We start from the raw sequence: 18793 nt of genomic DNA, 5'->3' as shown, positions 1-18793 counted from the left end.
TACCTTTAGAATAAGAGATGCTGCCTAAGTTTTTCAAAGTGGTTGCACCTCCCAGCACTGGGTGAGAGTTCTAGTTGCTTCATATCCTTACCAACGCCTAGTATTTTCTTCCTTTCTTTCTTCCTTTCTTTCTTCCTTTCTTTCTTCCTTTCTTTCTTTTCTTTCTTTTCTTTCTTTTCTTTCTTTCTTTCTTTCTTTCTTTCTTTCTTTCTTTCTTTCTTTCTTTCTTTCTTTCCTTTTCCTTTTTCTCAGCTTAGCACTTCTGGTGAGTGTGTAACAGTATTTTATTGTGGTTTTATGTATCATTTTCCAGATAAATGATTAATGTCTTTCAGTATGTTTATTCGCCATTTGGACATCCTTTATTGTGGTGTGCTTGTTCAGATTCTTTCCATGTTTCTGTTGGATTGTCTTTTTGGTAATGATTTATAGAAAATCCTTTATATTAGAAATATGGGTGTGTTGTCATATATATAGCAAGTATCTTTTCTCACATTATGGGTTGTCTTCACTGTCTTAATGGTATCTTTTGATGAATAGAAATTCTTAATTTTAACATAGTCCAGCTGATCAATTTTTTTTATCGTTAGCTCTTTTCTGTGTCTTGTTTAAAAAAGTCTTTGTCTACTCCAAGACTACAAAGATGTTCTTTGTTTTCTTCAGAAAGCTTTATTGTTTGACATCTCACATTTTAAATCTAGTGTGAGACATAAGCAAGACATCTATTTTCTCATATGGATAGCCAAGTGACACAGTACCTTTAGTTGAAAAGACCATTCTTTCCCCTAGTTCATTTCAGTGTCACCTTTGTCAGGTATGAAGACCGTAAATCACAGAAGGAATACATAAGAAAGAGAAGATAAGTTCAGTTTGGGACATTGTGTGTTCCCACTTCATTAGCTTTCTGTTGAGGGGTGGGTATAGGGCCTGATTATATTGTGAGCACGCCCCTCCTACCATCCTGCTGTGGTTCCCTCTTTGTGTTTCCAGTTGAAGATCTTTTTTGCAAGGTTCTGGTCTTTGTTTTTGATGGTTGTTTAGCAGTCAGTTGTGGTTTTGTTGTAGTCGTGAGGAGAGGTGAGCTCCTGGTCCTACTACTCTGCCATGTTGACCGTAAATCCCCCTTTATCTTTTAGTGTACAGGAATTTTACCAGAATGTGACAGGTATGTATCCTTCAGTCTTCTCAACCTCCAGATGAATCTTCTTGCAGCTTAGGGAGATGTTTCAGTTATCTATTTGTTTTAGCTCCTCCATCTGTTCCTCGTTTTCCTTCCAGAATTCCCAGCTATTTATATGTGGTTTCTCCCAGATCTGTCCTCCAGGTCTCATGTTTTACATCTCTTTGTGTTTCTGTTCAGAGTTTTAAGACAGCCCTGCTTGATCTTCCAGGCTACTAATTGGGTCCCAGCAATTAACTGTCTTTTTTTTTTTTCCCCATCAATTGAGCTTTTTTGGAGTGGAAAGACATGTTTTTAAAATTCTAAGAAATATCTTTTGTCTTGTAATTGAATTTCCTTATTAGTCTTACTATTTTTCAAATTCTAATCTATCTCCTTTCGTGGTTCTGTTAATCTAAGATTCACTACCTCAAGGGAGCTCTGTTTGCTTTTCCTACTTCTGATTGCTGGGTCCTATTAAGTGGTTACTTCCTTTCCTTCTTTTGTTCCAACTGCTAGTACCTCAGGCAGGGGAAGGATGGCACAGCAGCCTCCGGGTCATCAGTGTGTGAGCTGGTGCTACTGGGGTGACAGTCATCCCTGGCCCAGCTTTCTGCCATCCACACCTGGCATTTTGCTAGCCTGGAGCAGGGAAGATTTGAGCTTCTTCCCTTCCCTGGCTTCTTGGCAGGTCACAGAGACCAGGCGATATCTCTCCACAGAACCTCACAGATCAGCATTACCCTTCTCATGGAGCTCTGTGGTCTGGACTCTGTCCCGTGTACTAGAGCCTGATTGTTGCCCTGGAGGCCTCTCCTGACGAGGGGGAAAATCCAGCACCAGTTCTGTCACTGGACTTGGAGGTCTTGCCCACACCCACCAGGTACCACTTGCCTGCCAGCCCTGTTGGGGACAGGGAGAAGCAGCAGGCACTTTCTTGTTGTTATCTGTTTAGAAGCCCCCAGCGAGGAGAGCTGAGAGAGAGAGAGAGAGAGAGAGAGATTGAGATTGACAGTTACCAGACTACATGATCTTAAAGCCTCCATCCAGTGCCAGCGTTTTACAGTTGTGCACATTTATGGTCTCCAGCTTTGGCTCAGTCCTCAGTACTCTTGGGCCATACTTTTATGTCTTCCCGGCATGCTCTGCTTCCCCAAAGGGAATATTTGAGACTTTTATTTCTCTCCTCAAGCCCTCTGTTTACCCTCCTTCTTATTCACTGTCAGCCCATGACTTTGCATTTCCCCTCACAGAGAAAAGAACCTCTCTTATGTAAAGTTGCTCCGCTCCTTTGCTTACTTATAAACCTGTCTCCTTTCACTGCTTGCCTGCCTGCCTGCCTGCCTGCTTGCCTGCTGTCCACCTCTCTGTCCGGCTCGAATCTCTCTTCTCCCATGATTTCTGTGATAGCGTGTGCTCCAGGTTTTCCCGTTTCTCTGGCCATTCCCTTTCATTTTGTTTTGCTTTTAGTCTTACCAGGCTCTGATTTTTTTCTCCCATATGACTGGCTGCCAGGGGTGTTTTCAATGCATAAGGTTGATCCTATCACCCATTGCTTAAAATCCCTCCATGACAAGAAGAGGCAAAACTAGTCCATGGTGACAGAAGTCAGAGTAGCTGTTACCTCTGGGCAGGGGAAAGAAGAGCTGATTGCAAAAGGGCGTGAGGGAGCCTTCCAGGGTGCTGGAAATACCCTATATCTTGTTTTGGGTAGTGGTTCCATGGATCTCTGCATACATTAACATTCACTGAGTTGTACGTTAAGACTAGTGCATTTCACTCTATGTATGTTATACCTTAGGTTACAAAACACAAATTCTTCAGTGGCTCTCTGTCTCCATCACTCTCACAGGTTAAAAATCCATACTCCTTAGAATAGCTCGCAGATTCCTATTCACTCCTCCCTTGAGTCTTGGCTCAAGCATCCTCCTCCTGTGAAACCCACCCTGGCTTTTCCAGGGTGCTGACACCTAGGTCTTGCACACCGGAAGCACAGACCTGTTCTCATCCTTAACAGACTGTGTTTTAACTGTGCTTCCCTCCCTGGACTAGGGGCTCCCTAAGACTCAGAACCAGCTCTTTGTCCCACTGCTCCCCTAGTGTTCTGTGCCGTGACTGGCACGTGGGCCCCTGCTAAGTGTCTGTTGAATGAATGAGTACAAGTTCACTTTGTATTTTCTTTGAGCTTGACCTTCTTTACAGAAGCTTCCTTCCTCCAGCCAGCAGGATGTTTCCTCAGTGAGAGGAAGGCTGTTGCACGATGGCAGTTTTTGACACCCCGGAGGAGGCCTTTGGTGTCTTGCGTCCTGTCTGTGTTCAACTCACCAAGGCCCAGACAGTGGAGAACGTGGAGCGTCTGCAGGCACAGTTACAGGCCGTGAGCGACTCTGCCCTGCAGGAGCTTCAGCAGTACATCCTCTTCCCTTTGCGATTTACCCTGAAGACCCCGGGTCCCAAAAGAGAGCGCTTGATCCAGAGTGTGGTGGAATGCCTCACGTTTGTCCTCTCTTCAACATGCGTGAAGGAACAAGAACTTCTCCAGGAGCTCTTTTCGGAGCTCTCTGCCTGCCTGTATTCACCCACCTCCCAAAAACCTGCAGCTGTGTCAGAGGAGATGAAGTTGGCTGTGATCCGGGGCCTCAGCACATTAATGCACTCGGCTTATGGGGACATCGTTCTGGCTTTTTATGAGCCCTCCATTCTGCCTCGTTTAGGATTTGCTGTATCTTTACTATTAGGCCTAGCAGAACAGGAAAAATCAAAACAAATTAAAATAGGTGCCTTAAAATGTTTACAGGTTCTACTCTTTCAATGTGATTGTCAAGACCATCCGAGGTCCTTGGATGAGCTTGAGCAGAAGCAGCTGGGGGACTTGTTTGCCTCTTTTTTACCTGGAATCTCAACTGCACTGACCAGGGTCATCACAGGAGACTTTAAACAGGGGCACAGCATTGTTGTGACATCACTAAAGATCTTTTATGAGACAGTGAGCTTCGTTATGGCTGATGAACAGCTCAGAAGAGTCTCAGAGGTCCAAACAAAGCCTGCCGTGGAGCACCGAGTAGCGGAGCTGATGGTTCACAGGGAAGCCAATTGGGTAAAAAATACCAGTGACAAGGTGACTGTCCTTATTAAAAAGATAATTGAGTGTGTTTCAGTTCACCCACACTGGAAGGTGAGGCTGGAGCTGATAGAACTTGTCAAGGCCCTCCTTTTGAAGTGCAGTCAGTCACTGGTCGGATCGGCAGGTCCCCTTCTGAAGGCTTTGGTGAGTCTGGTAAATGATGAGAGCCTTGAAGTCCAAGCCCAGTGCAATGAAGTCCTGAGACGTTTTGCAGACGAGAGAGTAGTGGTGGGCAGCAGAGCCATTGCTGACGTCTTGTCCGAAAACCTGCACTCCCTCACCACGTCCCTTCCCCGCCTGATGAACTCCCAAGACGACCAAGGCAGATTCTCTACTCTCTCCTTGTTACTCGGGTACCTGAAACTCTTGGGCCCCAAAGTGAACTTTGTCCTCAACTCTGTGGCCCATCTCCAGCGCCTTTCCAAAGCGCTTATCCAAATCCTGGAATTAGATGTGGCCGACATCAAAATTGTTGAAGAGCGGCATTGGAACTCCGACCATCTGAGTGCTTCTGCAGAGACTCTAGCCTCCCAGCCGTGGAGTCGCATCCAGAGGAGGTATTTCCGCTTCTTCACCGACGAGAGGATTTTCCTGCTCTTGAGGCAGGTGTGTCAGCTCCTTGGTTTTTATGGGAACCTCTATTTGCTTGTGGATCACTTTATGGAACTGTACCGCGAATCTGTGGCTTACCGGAAGCAGGCCGCCATGATCCTTAATGAACTGGTTGTAGGGGCTGCTGGGCTGGAGGTGGAGAATCTTCATGAAAAACACATTAAAACAAGCCTGGAGGACCTGCGAGAGATCGTGACATCTATACTTGAGGAATACATAAGCCAAGAAAACTGGTATTTGGTCACTTGTATTGAAGCTGAAAAAGTGGGAGAGGAGCTGATGGTGAGGCAGTCAGGCCTGCAGGCCCTCACATCTGGTACACACACCCGCCAGCTCCTCTCTTCTCCTGCCTTCTCACAGCCGAGTCCCACTATCTGCTCCATGAACAGCAACATCTGGCAAATATGCATCCAGTTGGAAGGGGTTGGCCACTTTGCACGTGCACTAGGAACAGACTTCCGTTTGCTCTTGATGTCAGCCCTCTATCCAGTACTGGAGAAAGCTGGAGACCAGACACTGCTCATCAGTCAGGCGGCCACCGGCGCCATGATGGACATTTGCCACGCTTGTGGCTACGAGTCCCCGCAGCACCTGATCAATCAAAACTCAGACTATTTGGTGAATGGGATCTCTTTAAATCTGCGTCATCTGTCTCTCCACCCCCATACGCCAAAGGTCTTGGAAGTCATGCTGCAGAACTCAGATGCTAGCCTGCTTCCATTGGTGGCAGATGTGGTTCAAGACGTCTTGGCCACCCTGGACCAGTTTTACGATAAGAGAGCTACTTCCTTTGTCAGTGTACTGCACGCCCTGCTGGCAGCATTAGGTACTTTGAGAGCCTTTTTTTAATGCTGATTTGGGGGAAGGACTAGTATGCTTGTTTGCTTAACCTTATTTTTTTTCTTTGTGTGTGGTTATGCTATGGAGAATGTAGTTGTCTGTCTGGTCCCAGATGTTATGGTAGGGTTCCATTGCTTATTTTTTTTTATGGTTTTTAATAATCTCTGCCATCTACTGAGCTCCTCTTCTGTGCCAGGGACATAAACCCTGCAGACTAAATGTAAATATTATTTTTATTTTACAGATATGGGGAACTAAGGCTCAATGAGTTCATACTTAGCCAGGGTCACATAATTAATAAGGAGTCAAGTCAGGATTTCAATACACCACACTGCTTCTGATGATACTTATTGTCAGCAGTATTCATGCTAATGGAGAACAAGACTAACAAATTATTCAGTCCACAGATAATCCAGAACAGTACTATCCAACAGAACTTTCTGTGATGACGGGAATGGTCTTTATCTGTTCTGTCCAACAATAGCTACGTGTGGCTAGTACAACTGAGAAACTGAACTTTTTTATTTTTGTTTAAATAGCCACATGTAACTAGTGACTGTCGTATTGGACCGAGCAGGTCTAGAAACTTTCTTTTAACCTTTTAATTGTATGAGGTGGTTTGAATCTTTCTCCTTCCCCTTGACCCTGTTGAGTATCTGTCAGAGGTATCAGCCACCAGTAAAATGGCAAAGTTTTAGACTATAGAAAAAGAATCCCTCAACTGGGTAGTCACTCTTTGAATGAAAAAAGAAATATATGAACTATAGATCTGAGTTCCTTTTACCCAGTGAGCGTATCTCCAGTATTCATTTCGGTACTGCTAATGGGCTGCCAAAAGAGGTAGAAGGGTCCCTGACCTTGTTTTGCCAGCTGAAAAAGCTAAGACTGTGTCAGGAAGTTTCTCACGGAAGATGACTGAACGGGGACAGTCCTCTGCCCTGTAGCTGATGCCACTTCCAGTGTTCGTTCATTCATTCATTCATGAACATTCATGTACAGTGTAAATGTTCTTTTACTCATTCATTCAATGAGGAATGCCTCCCATATGTCAGACACTGTGCTAAGTAATCAGGATATAGCAGTGAACAAGACGAATAAACTCAAGGACAGCTGACCGGGACAGCAGCAGAGTGGTCAGGGAGGGCCTCTGTAGTAGCAACACTAGAGCTGAGACCTGAAGGCTGGGAAGGGCCCATCAGTACAAGCTGACCTGTCACATCCTTTTTATGGCTTCTAAGAACATTCAGGCAAAGGGAACAGCACGTGCAAAGGTCTGGAGGGGAGAAAGGATTTGGGGTCTTTGGAGAGTGAAAGAGAGATCATTGTGGAGAGAGTGATACAGATGGAATTGGAAGGGTGGGTGAAGATGAATCCCACAGGGCCTTGTAGACCAAGGGAAGGAGTTGGGGGTGTATTTTGCAACCACTCGGAAGCCTGTGTACTGAACTAATCTCTGGGACGCCAGCAGTGACCAAGAAGAACCTGGTCCCTGCTCTCATGGAAACTCCCTAAGACTGGCTGACAGTGTTTTTATTTTAGACTATGAGTGGCTTCCATGGTCCAGATATACCCCAGACTTCTACCTTTAGTGCTTTGGGGAACTCTATTATTACATGTCATTTTTTTTTTCAGAGTTAATTGTTTATTTATTTATTTTTTTTAGTTGAGGTATAGTCAGTTTACAATGTATCAATTTCTGGTGTACAGGATAATGCTTCAGTCATACGTGTACCTATATATATTCCTTTTCAGATTCTTTTTTCATCATAGGTTACTACAAAATATTGACTATAGTTCCCTATGCTATACAGTATGAACTTGTTTATTCTATTACATGTCGATTTGAGTTTTAAAAAAATATATTAAGAAAAGGACTATTAAATATAACCTCTCAGGAGATACCTCAGTTTGGGCCTTGAAAATTGAATTGCCTTGGATTGCCGATGTCCTTGGTCATCTCCAAAGGGGAAATCCTGTGTAGCACCTTTTTTTTAAATTGCAGAGAGGAAAATAAGGGTGGTTAAGCTTGACTTGACAGCACCCTATGAAAAGAAGCAGAATTAGGGATAGCTTTTTCTAAAAGTTTTGAAATAGCCCAGAATGTTTACTTGCGTTTTGAATGGTGAGCAGTGCTGTGGGGAGTGGATCAGTCCTGCATGAACCAAAGTATGCTGGCATTTCCTTTTGTTATCGAATTGCGTAACTAATGGTCACTCTTAAGATGGGAGTGGAAGTGTAGTCTTAGAGAACTTCTAGAAGGTTTTAAGAGAGCCCACTGTGTGTTTTAGGAAATTGAGTTACCATAAACATGGTGTTTCACAATCATTGACTGAAAAAGCATTAGGTACCACAGTGAAAGCAAGAACCATCAGTTAAATTACTGCTTAGCACCAACTACTGGCTGGCTGATTATTCATAACAACAAAAAAATCAGGTAGCTTTGAATATGAGGAAGCATCCATGCCACATACCTCAGCACTTGGAGATGGTACCACATCCATCCGTGTAGGGCTGCCATGTTGTTTTGATGGCTGCATAGTGTTCTATGGTATGGCTGCACCATGATTTAAGCAGTCCTTTCTTGGGGGACATTTTAGTTGTTTCTGACCTTTTGCCACCACAAAATATGCTGCAGTGAGTATCTTTGTAGGTCGTTTTGAACATGTCTAAGTATAGCAGTAGGGTAGATTGCTAAAACAGTTGCTGGCTTAGAGGATGTTAACATTTAAATTTTTGATAGAGAGTTTCAAATTGCTCTGGAAAGAGGTTGTATCAATTTAAACTCCTGTCAGCAATGTAAGAGACTGCCCATTTTGCCACACCCTCACCCACACTGTGTATTAACTAGCTTTTTGATCTTTGCTAATCCAGTAGGAGAAAAATTGCACACTGTTATAATTTAATTTGCGTTAAGAGTGAGGTTCTTTTCATATGTTTAAAAGCCATTTGTGAGCAAAGACATTTTAGTGTCTGGCACTAGCCTTAAATCTCGAAAATAATCTTTGCAGCGTGTCTACTTATAGCATTGTAAATTCTGGGTCCTGCATTAAGGAATGCAGTCCCTTACAGTACACTAGGACAGATTTCTGTCTAGGATGGGGCGTTTAGGAAATGGCATAAATGATCCCTTCATGTGGAAACCTCCAGGTAGCCGACTGAAGGCTCTCATGTCCAGCATTTGCTCTCTGCTGCCCCCCATTTCCCGGCCCCAGCACAGCCCACGTCTGTTGGGAGGTGCAGATGCTCTGTGATAGATAGATTAGCAGGTGCCAGAGGTCATCAGACACTGTTTTCCCTGCTGTCTGCAGAAGGAAGACGAAAATTCAGGCCATGAGGTTTTCTTGTTGTTTCATTCTTTAAGAGCCTTTTTTGAAAGGAAGCCCTAGGGGACCCCCAGTATACAGAAAGAGCTAATAGAGCAGTGCTGGTCAAAGTCGGCACGGAAACCCTGTTCCCACCCTTTGCCGGCTGTCTCTCGGTGCCCTCCCTGTTGTGACCCGAGACATTTCTGCAGAGCCGTAGGGCTTCTCAAGTTTGAAAACCCCTGGTTCGGTAATGTTTAAAACTTATTCTGTGGTGACATATCAGACGTATTGGAACATCACTGAAGAAGGGAAAATCTTCAGAGAGAAAATGCCAGCCTTCTGAAGCATTGTATATCAAATACCTATGTGAGACTGTCTGTGCTCAAGGCTCTGCAGTGCCCCTCTTCTGCTAATGAGTAGTGAGTGTATCCTACACTCAGAATTTTGTCACTTGTAGCATATTTATTCATTCAGCATATATTTTGAGCACCCACTTGATGCTGGGCATATTGACTTTCCAGTGGTGATCAGTGGAGCATAGAGTCTAGTGGGAGGTACAGACACTAAACAGTACATAGAAAGTAAATACAGTAATTACAAATCGTGATGAGTTGAAATGAAAGGAAAGAAGATGGTCCTGTGTAAGACAGCATGTAAGAGAACTAAGTTAGATTAGGGGGGTCAAGGGATGGCTTTACTTGGCAAGGAATATTTGTATTGAGACAAGAAAAGTCAGATAGAATTAGCCAGATTTGACATTGGGGGCCAGAGCATTCCAGACAGCAAGAGCAGCATGTGCAAACCTTCTAAGGCAGGAGGATAACCTGGTGCATTGGAGGAACTGGAAGGTGGTTAGTTGACAGGCAGTTGGGAGTGGTTAGAAGAGGATGCTGGAAAGGCAGGTAGGGACTGGATCATGTGGGGGCCGTTCAGGCCATGGCAAAGAGCTTATTCTACTTATAAAGTACTAATGCCTGTTGTCAGTGACCAAGGTGAATGTTATAATGAAGACATTTTACTTACAGCCCAATGGTTCCCAGATGCAGATAATCTCGGGCAACTACAAGAGCAGGGTGTAGGGGAGAAGGAAAGTCATTTGAGCCGAAGACCAGCAGCTCTTGAGAAAGGACTTGAGAATACCACAACAGCTGAAGACATCGAACAGTTTGTGCTGAACTACCTCAAGGAAAAGGATGTGGCAGATGGAAATGTCTCAGATTTTGACAGTGAAGAAGGTAACTGTTATTTATTTTGGTTTTGGTTGTTTCTTCTTTTTGGAGCAGATTATTATAAAAATGATGAAATGTCATAATAGAAAGTTTGGAAATAAGAAAAGTCACTCATAACGCCACCATGCTAACACAGACTTTCTCACTTTGTGTGTTGTCTTTTTCCATTCTTTTCTGTTGCAAACCTGTTTTTAATATGGTTGCAGCCACAGCTGAAATGCATTAGACCCTTTCTGCATTTAGTTACATAATAAGGAGCTCTTCTTGTTGCTATGGAATTTTCATAATTAATGTTTTAATAGCTGCTGCTAAGTATCCATTCCCCTGTGGGAAGTATAGGTTGCTTCTGGCTTTTCATTCTAATAAACAGTCTGCAGTGGATGATTCTGTGCTTGTGACCTTCTCCTTTTTGCATATTTCTTTATAAATCCCAGATTTCTGGGTCAAGGATATGAACATTATTTTATGTTTGCCAAATTTCCTCCCAGGAAGACTATGTCAGTTTCCACCTTCCCTTCAGCAGTACAGGATTAATACCGGTTTCCCTACAACCTTGCCGACACTGGCTGTTACCAGTTTTACTTCCCGCTAAATTAAAATGGTTCTTGGTATTTGACTTTGCATTTCTTTGATTACTAGAAAGGTTGAACATCTTTCTATATGCGTCTTTCCTAACAGTTTTTTTCTTATGCCCATTGTCTACTCTATATGGTTTGTCCATTTATTTTGTTTATTGGTAAGAGGAGATTTCACTGTTTTTCTTACCAATTTATATGATGAAGGACAAGGGAGTTCAGGCTAGTTGAAGCTCTGGCCTGTTGTTTTATTCACAAGCTCGATCTGGAGCTTCAGGTCACGGAAGGATTAATAAATTATTAGAATCTCCTCGGCAAATATAAAACGCCAAGTCATAATGAGCTTGGTGGTCTCAGAACTATCCTAAATCGAACTTAGTCCCAAATTAGTTTGTTAGGTTGGAATTGAGCAGATCTTTTTTTTTTTTTTTTTTTTTTGGCAGTCTCTACTCTGAGACTCTTGTGAACTGAAGCCAATACTTCAGGATAACAGGAAATAGTAGTTAAATGCAACTAACCGCAACAAATTCCTTCTAAAGAGCAGGGAAGCATCACAGGGCCCAAATAACGATTTATGTAGAGTTGAGTTGTTACTCTCCCCAAGAACAGAATTTTCTGATCAGAAACCAATCAGGCTTTTTCATCTCAGTTTTGTTTCTTGAGCCAACCCAATCCTTCTTGTAAACTACACCCCTCACCCAAACCTGGAAACCCCGAAGAAGAGGAGGCATCTTGATCCCTCGCAATCCGGATTTGACATTCTTGCTTGGAATTCTAGCATTGTCAGTGAATCCATTCTTTCACGATTACGATCTTTTGGTTCTAGTCAATGTTCGCGAGGAGCAGATTGTATGAATCAAATCTTTCTTCTGCTAACAAAAATCCACATCCTTCAGATAATGATTCTACAATGGGTAAATTTCAAACAACAAATCCTCCTCTGGAAAGAAAAGCATAGCCTTATCATTCGTATAATTATCGTTCATCAAGTACACACCACGTACTTGGCATTATAAGGAATGTTTGGATTGATATTGATTTGACTTGGGTTTTTTACTTCAACCACAAGAAAAGCACCTTGTTTATCTGAGGTCCCTTTTTCCAAGAAATCCAAGCATTCTATAAGTGCATTTTCATTTATCTTTTCAGCATCTGTTAGAGACAGGTGTGGCCTCTACTATAAGATTCTGCTTTTCCAGCAAAGGAAACTGAAATGGGAAAAAGTTAGGGGAGCAGTGCTCAACTCAATGGAAATGAGCACAGCTGGTATTGAGGGGGGGGGGAGGGGAGGCTGAGGCTATAAGCAAATAGAGGAAAAATTTCAGGGTAGGGATTTTGGCCTGGGTTTTATGTAACTCTCAAGTCTTTTTGTTGTTTTAATTTATAAACTTAACCCCTGCCTCATGCAATGCAGCACTCCAGTCAGTGAAAGAATGATAATAATAGCTGGTGACATTCATCTCACTTAATTCTCTCAACAAGCAAAAGAGATATACATGCTTTATCCTTTTTTTTCAGATGAGATAACATGGGATGAGAGGAGTTACTAATAGGATGTCGAGGCCAGACTCTGGTCCTCTGACCAAACCCCATCCCTGTGCACCAGGCTGTCTTGGTATTATTTCTCATCAAAATGAGTAAGGCTTGATCTTGGCCTTCAAAAGAGCTTACAGGCTGGTAGAGAAGACAGACATGTACCTTCTTTAGTCAAAGGATGAACCAAAAGGAAAGGCAAGTAAAGAGCGGAGGCCAGCCAGGGAACTGCCCAGCCTCAGGGCTCCAAATTAGAACCTGCCTTCCTATGTTTTTATTTCAAATGTTTATTAGTGGAAACTTAGAAAACACCAAAAGTATAGGGAAAAAAATTTAAATCATCTATTGTGTCATGACCTCATCTCCGTTAATGTTTTATTGTACTTCCATTTTTATATAAAGCTGAATATAATAGTGTTCACACTGTGCGTGCGGCTTCCTCTCCTGCTTTTCTCTTTTTAACACAATGTTATTTTATAAGCATTTTCCCTTGTCGTTAAAGCCCTTGGTAAACACAGATTTTCGGGCTCTCATAAGGTGCCACTCGTTGTGTGGATGTAAAGTGGTTTCTGTAACCATTCCCCCTTGAGTAGACATGGAGGGCTTTCCCCCAGTTTTTAGCTGTTACAGGTAATGCTTTGGTGAATATTTTGACTCATTGCTTGACCCCAGTGTTACATGGTTTCCTTAGGTTCAGTTCCTAGACACTTTCCCTCATAAGCCCTGTTCCTGAACTGAGTTTGGGAGATTAAATTGAGATGGGGCATCTCTCATAAAACACTGCCCCAGTTACGTTCTTTTTCCAGAGGAGCAGTCAGACCCTCCCAGAGTGAATGAGGATGACACGGGTCCCGACGTGGAGCCACCACTGCCCGTGCAGATCCAAATAGCCATGGACGTGATGGAGCGTTGCATCCACTTGATGTCAGATAAAAATCTGAAAATCCGCTTGAAGGTCAGTGCGGCCCTTTCCCAGCACTCACCGGGCGGCAGGACTGAGGTTTGGTCTGTGACTACACGGACGAGCAAGTAGCTGCCCTAATCTGGTTCATGCGTGGTGGCCAAGGGGAGACATCAGAGGAATTATCTGTGGGATGCCAGTCTCACGTCTTCCTGTATCAGCCCAGATGCCAAAAGAGACCCGAGTCCCCTTTGTGGAATTAAAAACCACAAGTTTTGGAGATTCACTGAATCTCCAAGGGGGTAAAAAGTCATGCTTTGGAAAGGATATCATTTTCTGAGCTGACTTCATGCGGGACACAGGTTTTAATACTTTAAAGTGGTCATTCTTCCAAGCCTGACACTAGCCCTTATCTCTGTCTCTGTTCCCATTTTCATCCGGGACCAAACACCAACACTTTTCTTAATCTCACATCCTCATTTGCTGGCTGTTTCCCAAGCAGCATCCCCATCAGCCAGGACTTAAACTTTACAGTAGTGACTCCAATAGCAGGACGGTGGGGTGGGGTGGGTTGGGGAGGGCACAGGGGACACAACTTTCAGAATTCACCCGGAGGAAGATCTTACACCCAAAGGAAAACCCAGCGCAGCCTACCCCTCTCTACCCACAAGCAGGCAGGAGACACACAGCTGCCTCCATGAATTACTGACAGTGATGAGAACACTTTGCCCTGAGCAGGGTGGAGGGCTGGGAAACCCCAGTCCACTGGTGACCGCAAACCTCAGTGTCTGAGGCAATTTGTTTAGCCTTCCCAGAGATACTTTGCATTCATCTGTTGTTCCATGCTGGAGGCACTTTTCAGGCGCCTTTTGTTGGCATCTGGTTGATACATTAGAGAAGTGTCTTCCTCTCGCGAAGCTGTGTAGCATCTGTGTACACACTGTAGCTACTGAGAGCATCCACGCTGGAGCCAGACCTACATACCTGAGTTCGAATCCTGACTCTGCCCCTGACTAGCCACGTCACCTGGAGTAAGTCAGTTCAACTTTCTGAGCATCAGCTTCTTCATCTGTGAAATGGGAGATGATGGTACCTCCTCACTGGGTTGGTGATTATAAATATAAAACAGCATCAGGTATGGTGTTCACACTCACTCATTTCTTCACTTATTCACTAAATGCTTATTGAGGACTGCTGCAGGTCAGGCAGAGGTACACTGAAGGAACAAAGCAGACACGATTCCTGTCTTCATGGAACTTCCTGTCTCTTGAGAGGAAAGAGGTGACACACAAGGACACACATACACGTGGAGGAAGCGCTGTGAAGGGAGTCAGCAGGTTCTGTGGTAGAAGATAGCAGTTCACCCACATGGTAAACACGTACTGGGGACCTACTCAACCAAACGCTGTTGCACAAGAGGGAGCTTACTTTCTGCTTTAGACCAGGTCATCAGGTGGTAAGGTTTAAGCCAAGTCTTAAAGAGCCGGCCATGAAGTGGGGAGAGGCAGGGAGGAAAACATTCCAGGCAGAGGAGGAAAACGTGTGTCTTTGAGTCAGTGAAGTATGACGTCACTTGCCCCATCAGCGACAGAACTCAAGTCCAAAGCCCGTCAGCTATACCAGCGCCATTTCTACCCTAGGACTCTGCTCTCCGCCGTAGCTGAGTTTCCTCTTCAGCCTGCAAGGGCGGGGCCTGTTCTTTATTTCTGTACCAGTCTCCATGTAACCAGCACATTGTAGGCATCCAGTAAGGGTTTACTGCAGACCTCGCTCTGTCTTCCTGACTCAGACGTGCCCCCTCACCTGCTCTGGGAAGGCTGGCCCATCAGTGCGTCTTCGTGGTGACCAGTGCCTGGGACACTGAAGCAGGCTGTCTGTTTTCAGTAAGCATTGTAACAGGAGAGATCAGGAAACGTATTCTCAGGGAAGGTAAAAAAAAAAACCCAGTTTACTTGTAGGCTACCCCAGACCTTTCCTCTGAGATTGGCCTGCACCCCAGCTGCCCACTTGACCTCTCCATTGAGAAGTGGCAGAACTTGCCCTCACCCCCCCCTCCCGGTCTCCTCCTTCATCGTTTCTGTCTCGTTAAGCAGCACCTGCACCCATTCAGTTGCTAAGTCTGAACCCAAGCGGCTCTTTTTGATGCCTCTCTTCATTTCCCCAAAAGAGAGTCCTTCAGCAATTTAAGCCATTTCATCTCCAAAACAGATCTCAAATCCTTCACTTCTCTGCCTCTGCCCCCATTGTGTGGCCGTGTAAACTCTTCCCCCTCACATGGACGTGTTCTGTGGCTTCCTCAAGGACCTCCTCACTTTTCTTTCTCACTTCAGGTCCCTTCTCCACTCAGCAGCCAAAATGACCTAAAAACATGGATTGTATCATATTACTGTCCTGAAGATTTCAACGGCTCCACACCGCATTGAGTACAACATAAAAAGCCTTCATGTCACACCCTTGAGGTCCAGCCCCATCTTCCCCTTCCTCTGTCACACTCCACACCGCCCTGCTTTAGTTTCCCAAGCGCCACAAGCTCTCCCTCCTCTCGGTCTTCCTCCTTACCGTTTCCAGGTCTCGGAACCCTCTTCTACTCTGAGGAGGAGTGACTAACTCCTGCTCATCCTTTGTGTCTCCTTACGGGAATTGCTTCCTCAGAAAAGCCCTCCCAAGAGCTGGTATGGTATAGATCCCTCCCTTGAATTTCTGTGCATTTCTCCCTTTGCTTTCCTGCCTAGTACTTGTCACAGCTGGTAATCATCCCTTTACATGAGTGTTCTCCACGGACTTTCCCCAGGTGACCATGAACCCCATGGAGACAAGGAAACATGTATTTTGTCCCTGTGTGCCCCCCTACCCAGTACCTAGCTAGGGCTTGGCATGTAGTCAGGACTCCATAAATACTTATTTCACTAGTGAGTTTCTAAGTTTTATTCTTTTAAAACAGTGACTTGGTCCCAGGTATCTGTCTGCCAAAATCATGTCCTCTTTTCTTTCAGGTCTTGGATGTGCTGGATCTGTGTGTAGTGGTTCTGCAATCCCACAAGAACCGGCTCCTTCCCTTGGCTCATCGGGCCTGGCCCTCACTCGTGCACCGACTCACAAATGATGACCCCCTAGCAGTGCTCAGAGCCTTCAAGGTACCACACTGATGCCCCACCACAGTCAGTCGTGGGGATGGAGGGGAGTAAGCACAGAGCTCAGCAGTCTTTGGGAATTGGTTCTCTTTCTATCTGATTGCGTGTACTACATCCTGAAGAAAGTATAGAAAAATAAGAAAAGCACAAAGAAGGAAATAAAAGTCAGTTTCCTTTTGACTTTGAAGCAGAGTGAACTAGATGAAGAGAACCACCAATATTTTTTGAGCACCTACTATGCACTGGGTGGCATGCTTGGCACTTCCCCACACTGTGCTCATCTCCTTACCACAACCTTTCAAGGCAGATACTATTATCCCCATTTTTGACAGAGGAGGAGGAAACAACCCCAGAGAAGTTAAGGAACTTTCTCAAGGTCACACAGCTAGTAAGTGATAGAACCCAAATCTGTGAGTTCATGCCCATGTTCTGTGCACTGCACAAGAGTCAAGGTGAAGAGGCCAAGGTTCTAGCAACAGGCATCTTCTGCCCAGCCGAGCAGCTCTGGGCAAAGCCCATGACCACCTCTCCCATCTTTTTCATAGTTGCATTGTCAAGGATAAAATGGGACTATTTGGTGAAATGCTTTGAAAAGTTACAAGCCCTCTGTGTATGTATTCTTCTCCCTGATTTAGTTTGGCTTGTATTAGCACACATATTTTGGCTTGTTTATTTATATCCTTCCTTACTCTAAAAAACATTTAAAGCAACTTATGGAGATACATTTACCGTGGCAAGCTAACATAAATTAGATGTGGGTGAGCAAGATGAGGCAAAGGAAAAAGATGTGTAGGGATATAAAATGAAGCCAGGAATGCAGCTAATCTTACTTGGCAAAAGTGTTTTGGTTTTCTGTGAGATTCTTCAGCATATACTGGACCAAAATGCAAGCTTACATTTAAAACATATAAAATTGTTAATTGTTTTTCCAGAGCAAAATACACAAAATGACACACATACATGTGTGCGTGGAGAGAGAGAAAGGGAAGGAAGGAAGCTAGGGTTGAGGAGAAGGAGGAGGTCTTGCTAAATCCTGTTCAGATCTGTTTTCCTTTATGAAAATTAATAGGTTATCTGAAATGACAGCAAGTGTTGAAAAATGAAAAAATATAAAGATCTGTGCACCATAACAAGCTGCTTTCCCACTCCCAGACATGTTGCTGACCCTTGAGGTCCGTATGGCCTCGTGCAGTCCAGCTGAGGGCCCTGAAATAAGTGCCCTGTTCTCCGCAAAGTCGGCCAGCAATCTCTGTGTTGGATACGGCTTGCTTACCAATTTTTAAAGAAATTCCTATTATCCTGTATACTCAGTCTTGTGCAGCGGGGCAAAGCGTTTCAATATGTTCTGCTAGAGAAAGTTTAAAACGAGACATGCAAAGAAACTGCCTTTTGTGAAAGACTGAAGATGGATATACATAAGAGATTGTGCCGTAGGACAGAAGGAACTCTGGCTCGGCTCTCCCCTCTGGGGGCCCCACCCTGACCCAGGCCAGGGACCTCGGCCAGCCCCTGCCTTCCCAGTGCCCGTACGTGGCAGCTGCTGAGCTGGGCCTTGGCTGCTGGACTTGTTTCTCTTTGTTCAGCTAACTAGAGTTAAAAGCACAAGTCTTTCCTCAGAGATGTTAGGAAGATTCAAGAGATGGTCTGTACAAACTGCTTTAAGCTCTTCTACTTTTTTTTAACAAAAAAGGGAGGGAAACCATATTATTCATCCAACCCAAGATTCCTTTGAATTATTCTCCATATAATCTGTATTTATGGATAAAAGCAGCCATGCCTTGGGAGCTGAGATCTCCAAATTCATAACTGTCAGAATCACAAACTGTGGACAGGGGATTAACAGCAGTAATTCAATTTTTTTTCCAAACAGAGACCTAGATGAAATTGAATTACCAATCATTCTTTTAGCACTCTGGCTGCCTTGGCGATGTTCATTCACCAGGTTGGGGTCTATCTCTGCAGGTTTTGGGTACCCTGGGAGGCAAGTGTGGCGATTTTCTAAGAAGCCGGTTCTGCAAAGATGTCCTGCCAAAGCTGGCTGGCTCCTTAGTCAGCCAGGCTCCTGTCAGTGCCAGGGCTGGACCAGTTTACTCCCACACACTGGCATTCAAGTTGCAGCTGGCCGTCTTGCAGGGCCTGGGCCCTCTCTGTGAGAGACTGGACCTAGGTAGGTACCAGCCATTCTCACCCAGACACAGACTGTGCGTTCTGTCACCCCCACTGTTTTCCTTTTCACTCAGCCATGCTCTCCTCATCTCTCTCCATGTGCACATCCTTCCATCTTACTCTGGCCTCATTTAACCTTAGTTTACCTTGCTGTGGTTTTAGACCTGGGGGTGGAGTACAGAGCCCACGGCATCTTGCCTAGCCATTCCAGTTTCAGC

The 18793-nt window shown here is 44.5% G+C and overlaps 1 protein-coding gene across 2 annotated transcripts in view; it reads left to right on the top strand.

The window, feature by feature from the left end:
• The window catches only part of TTI1 (TELO2 interacting protein 1), a 39716-nt gene that overhangs the window by 8454 nt on the left and 12469 nt on the right, over positions 1 to 18793 (top strand). Inside the window, exons 2-6 of one of the 2 annotated variants that reach the window (XM_006202555.4) lie at positions 3379 to 5721; positions 10066 to 10275; positions 13184 to 13332; positions 16272 to 16412; positions 18372 to 18576. In XM_006202555.4, coding sequence (XP_006202617.1) covers positions 3420 to 5721; positions 10066 to 10275; positions 13184 to 13332; positions 16272 to 16412; positions 18372 to 18576 — 3007 coding nt within the window. In that variant the 5' untranslated portion in view covers positions 3379 to 3419. The remainder of the gene's footprint in view (positions 1 to 3378; positions 5722 to 10065; positions 10276 to 13183; positions 13333 to 16271; positions 16413 to 18371; positions 18577 to 18793) is intronic. The other variant, XM_072944200.1, reaches the window with a different exon arrangement.

The sequence above is a fragment of the Vicugna pacos genome, chromosome 19 (genome assembly GCF_048564905.1).
Source record: "Vicugna pacos chromosome 19, VicPac4, whole genome shotgun sequence".
NCBI lineage: Eukaryota > Metazoa > Chordata > Mammalia > Artiodactyla > Camelidae > Vicugna > Vicugna pacos.
Note: the sequence above shows the minus strand (reverse complement) of the source record. Positions and strands in the feature narration are given on the sequence as shown.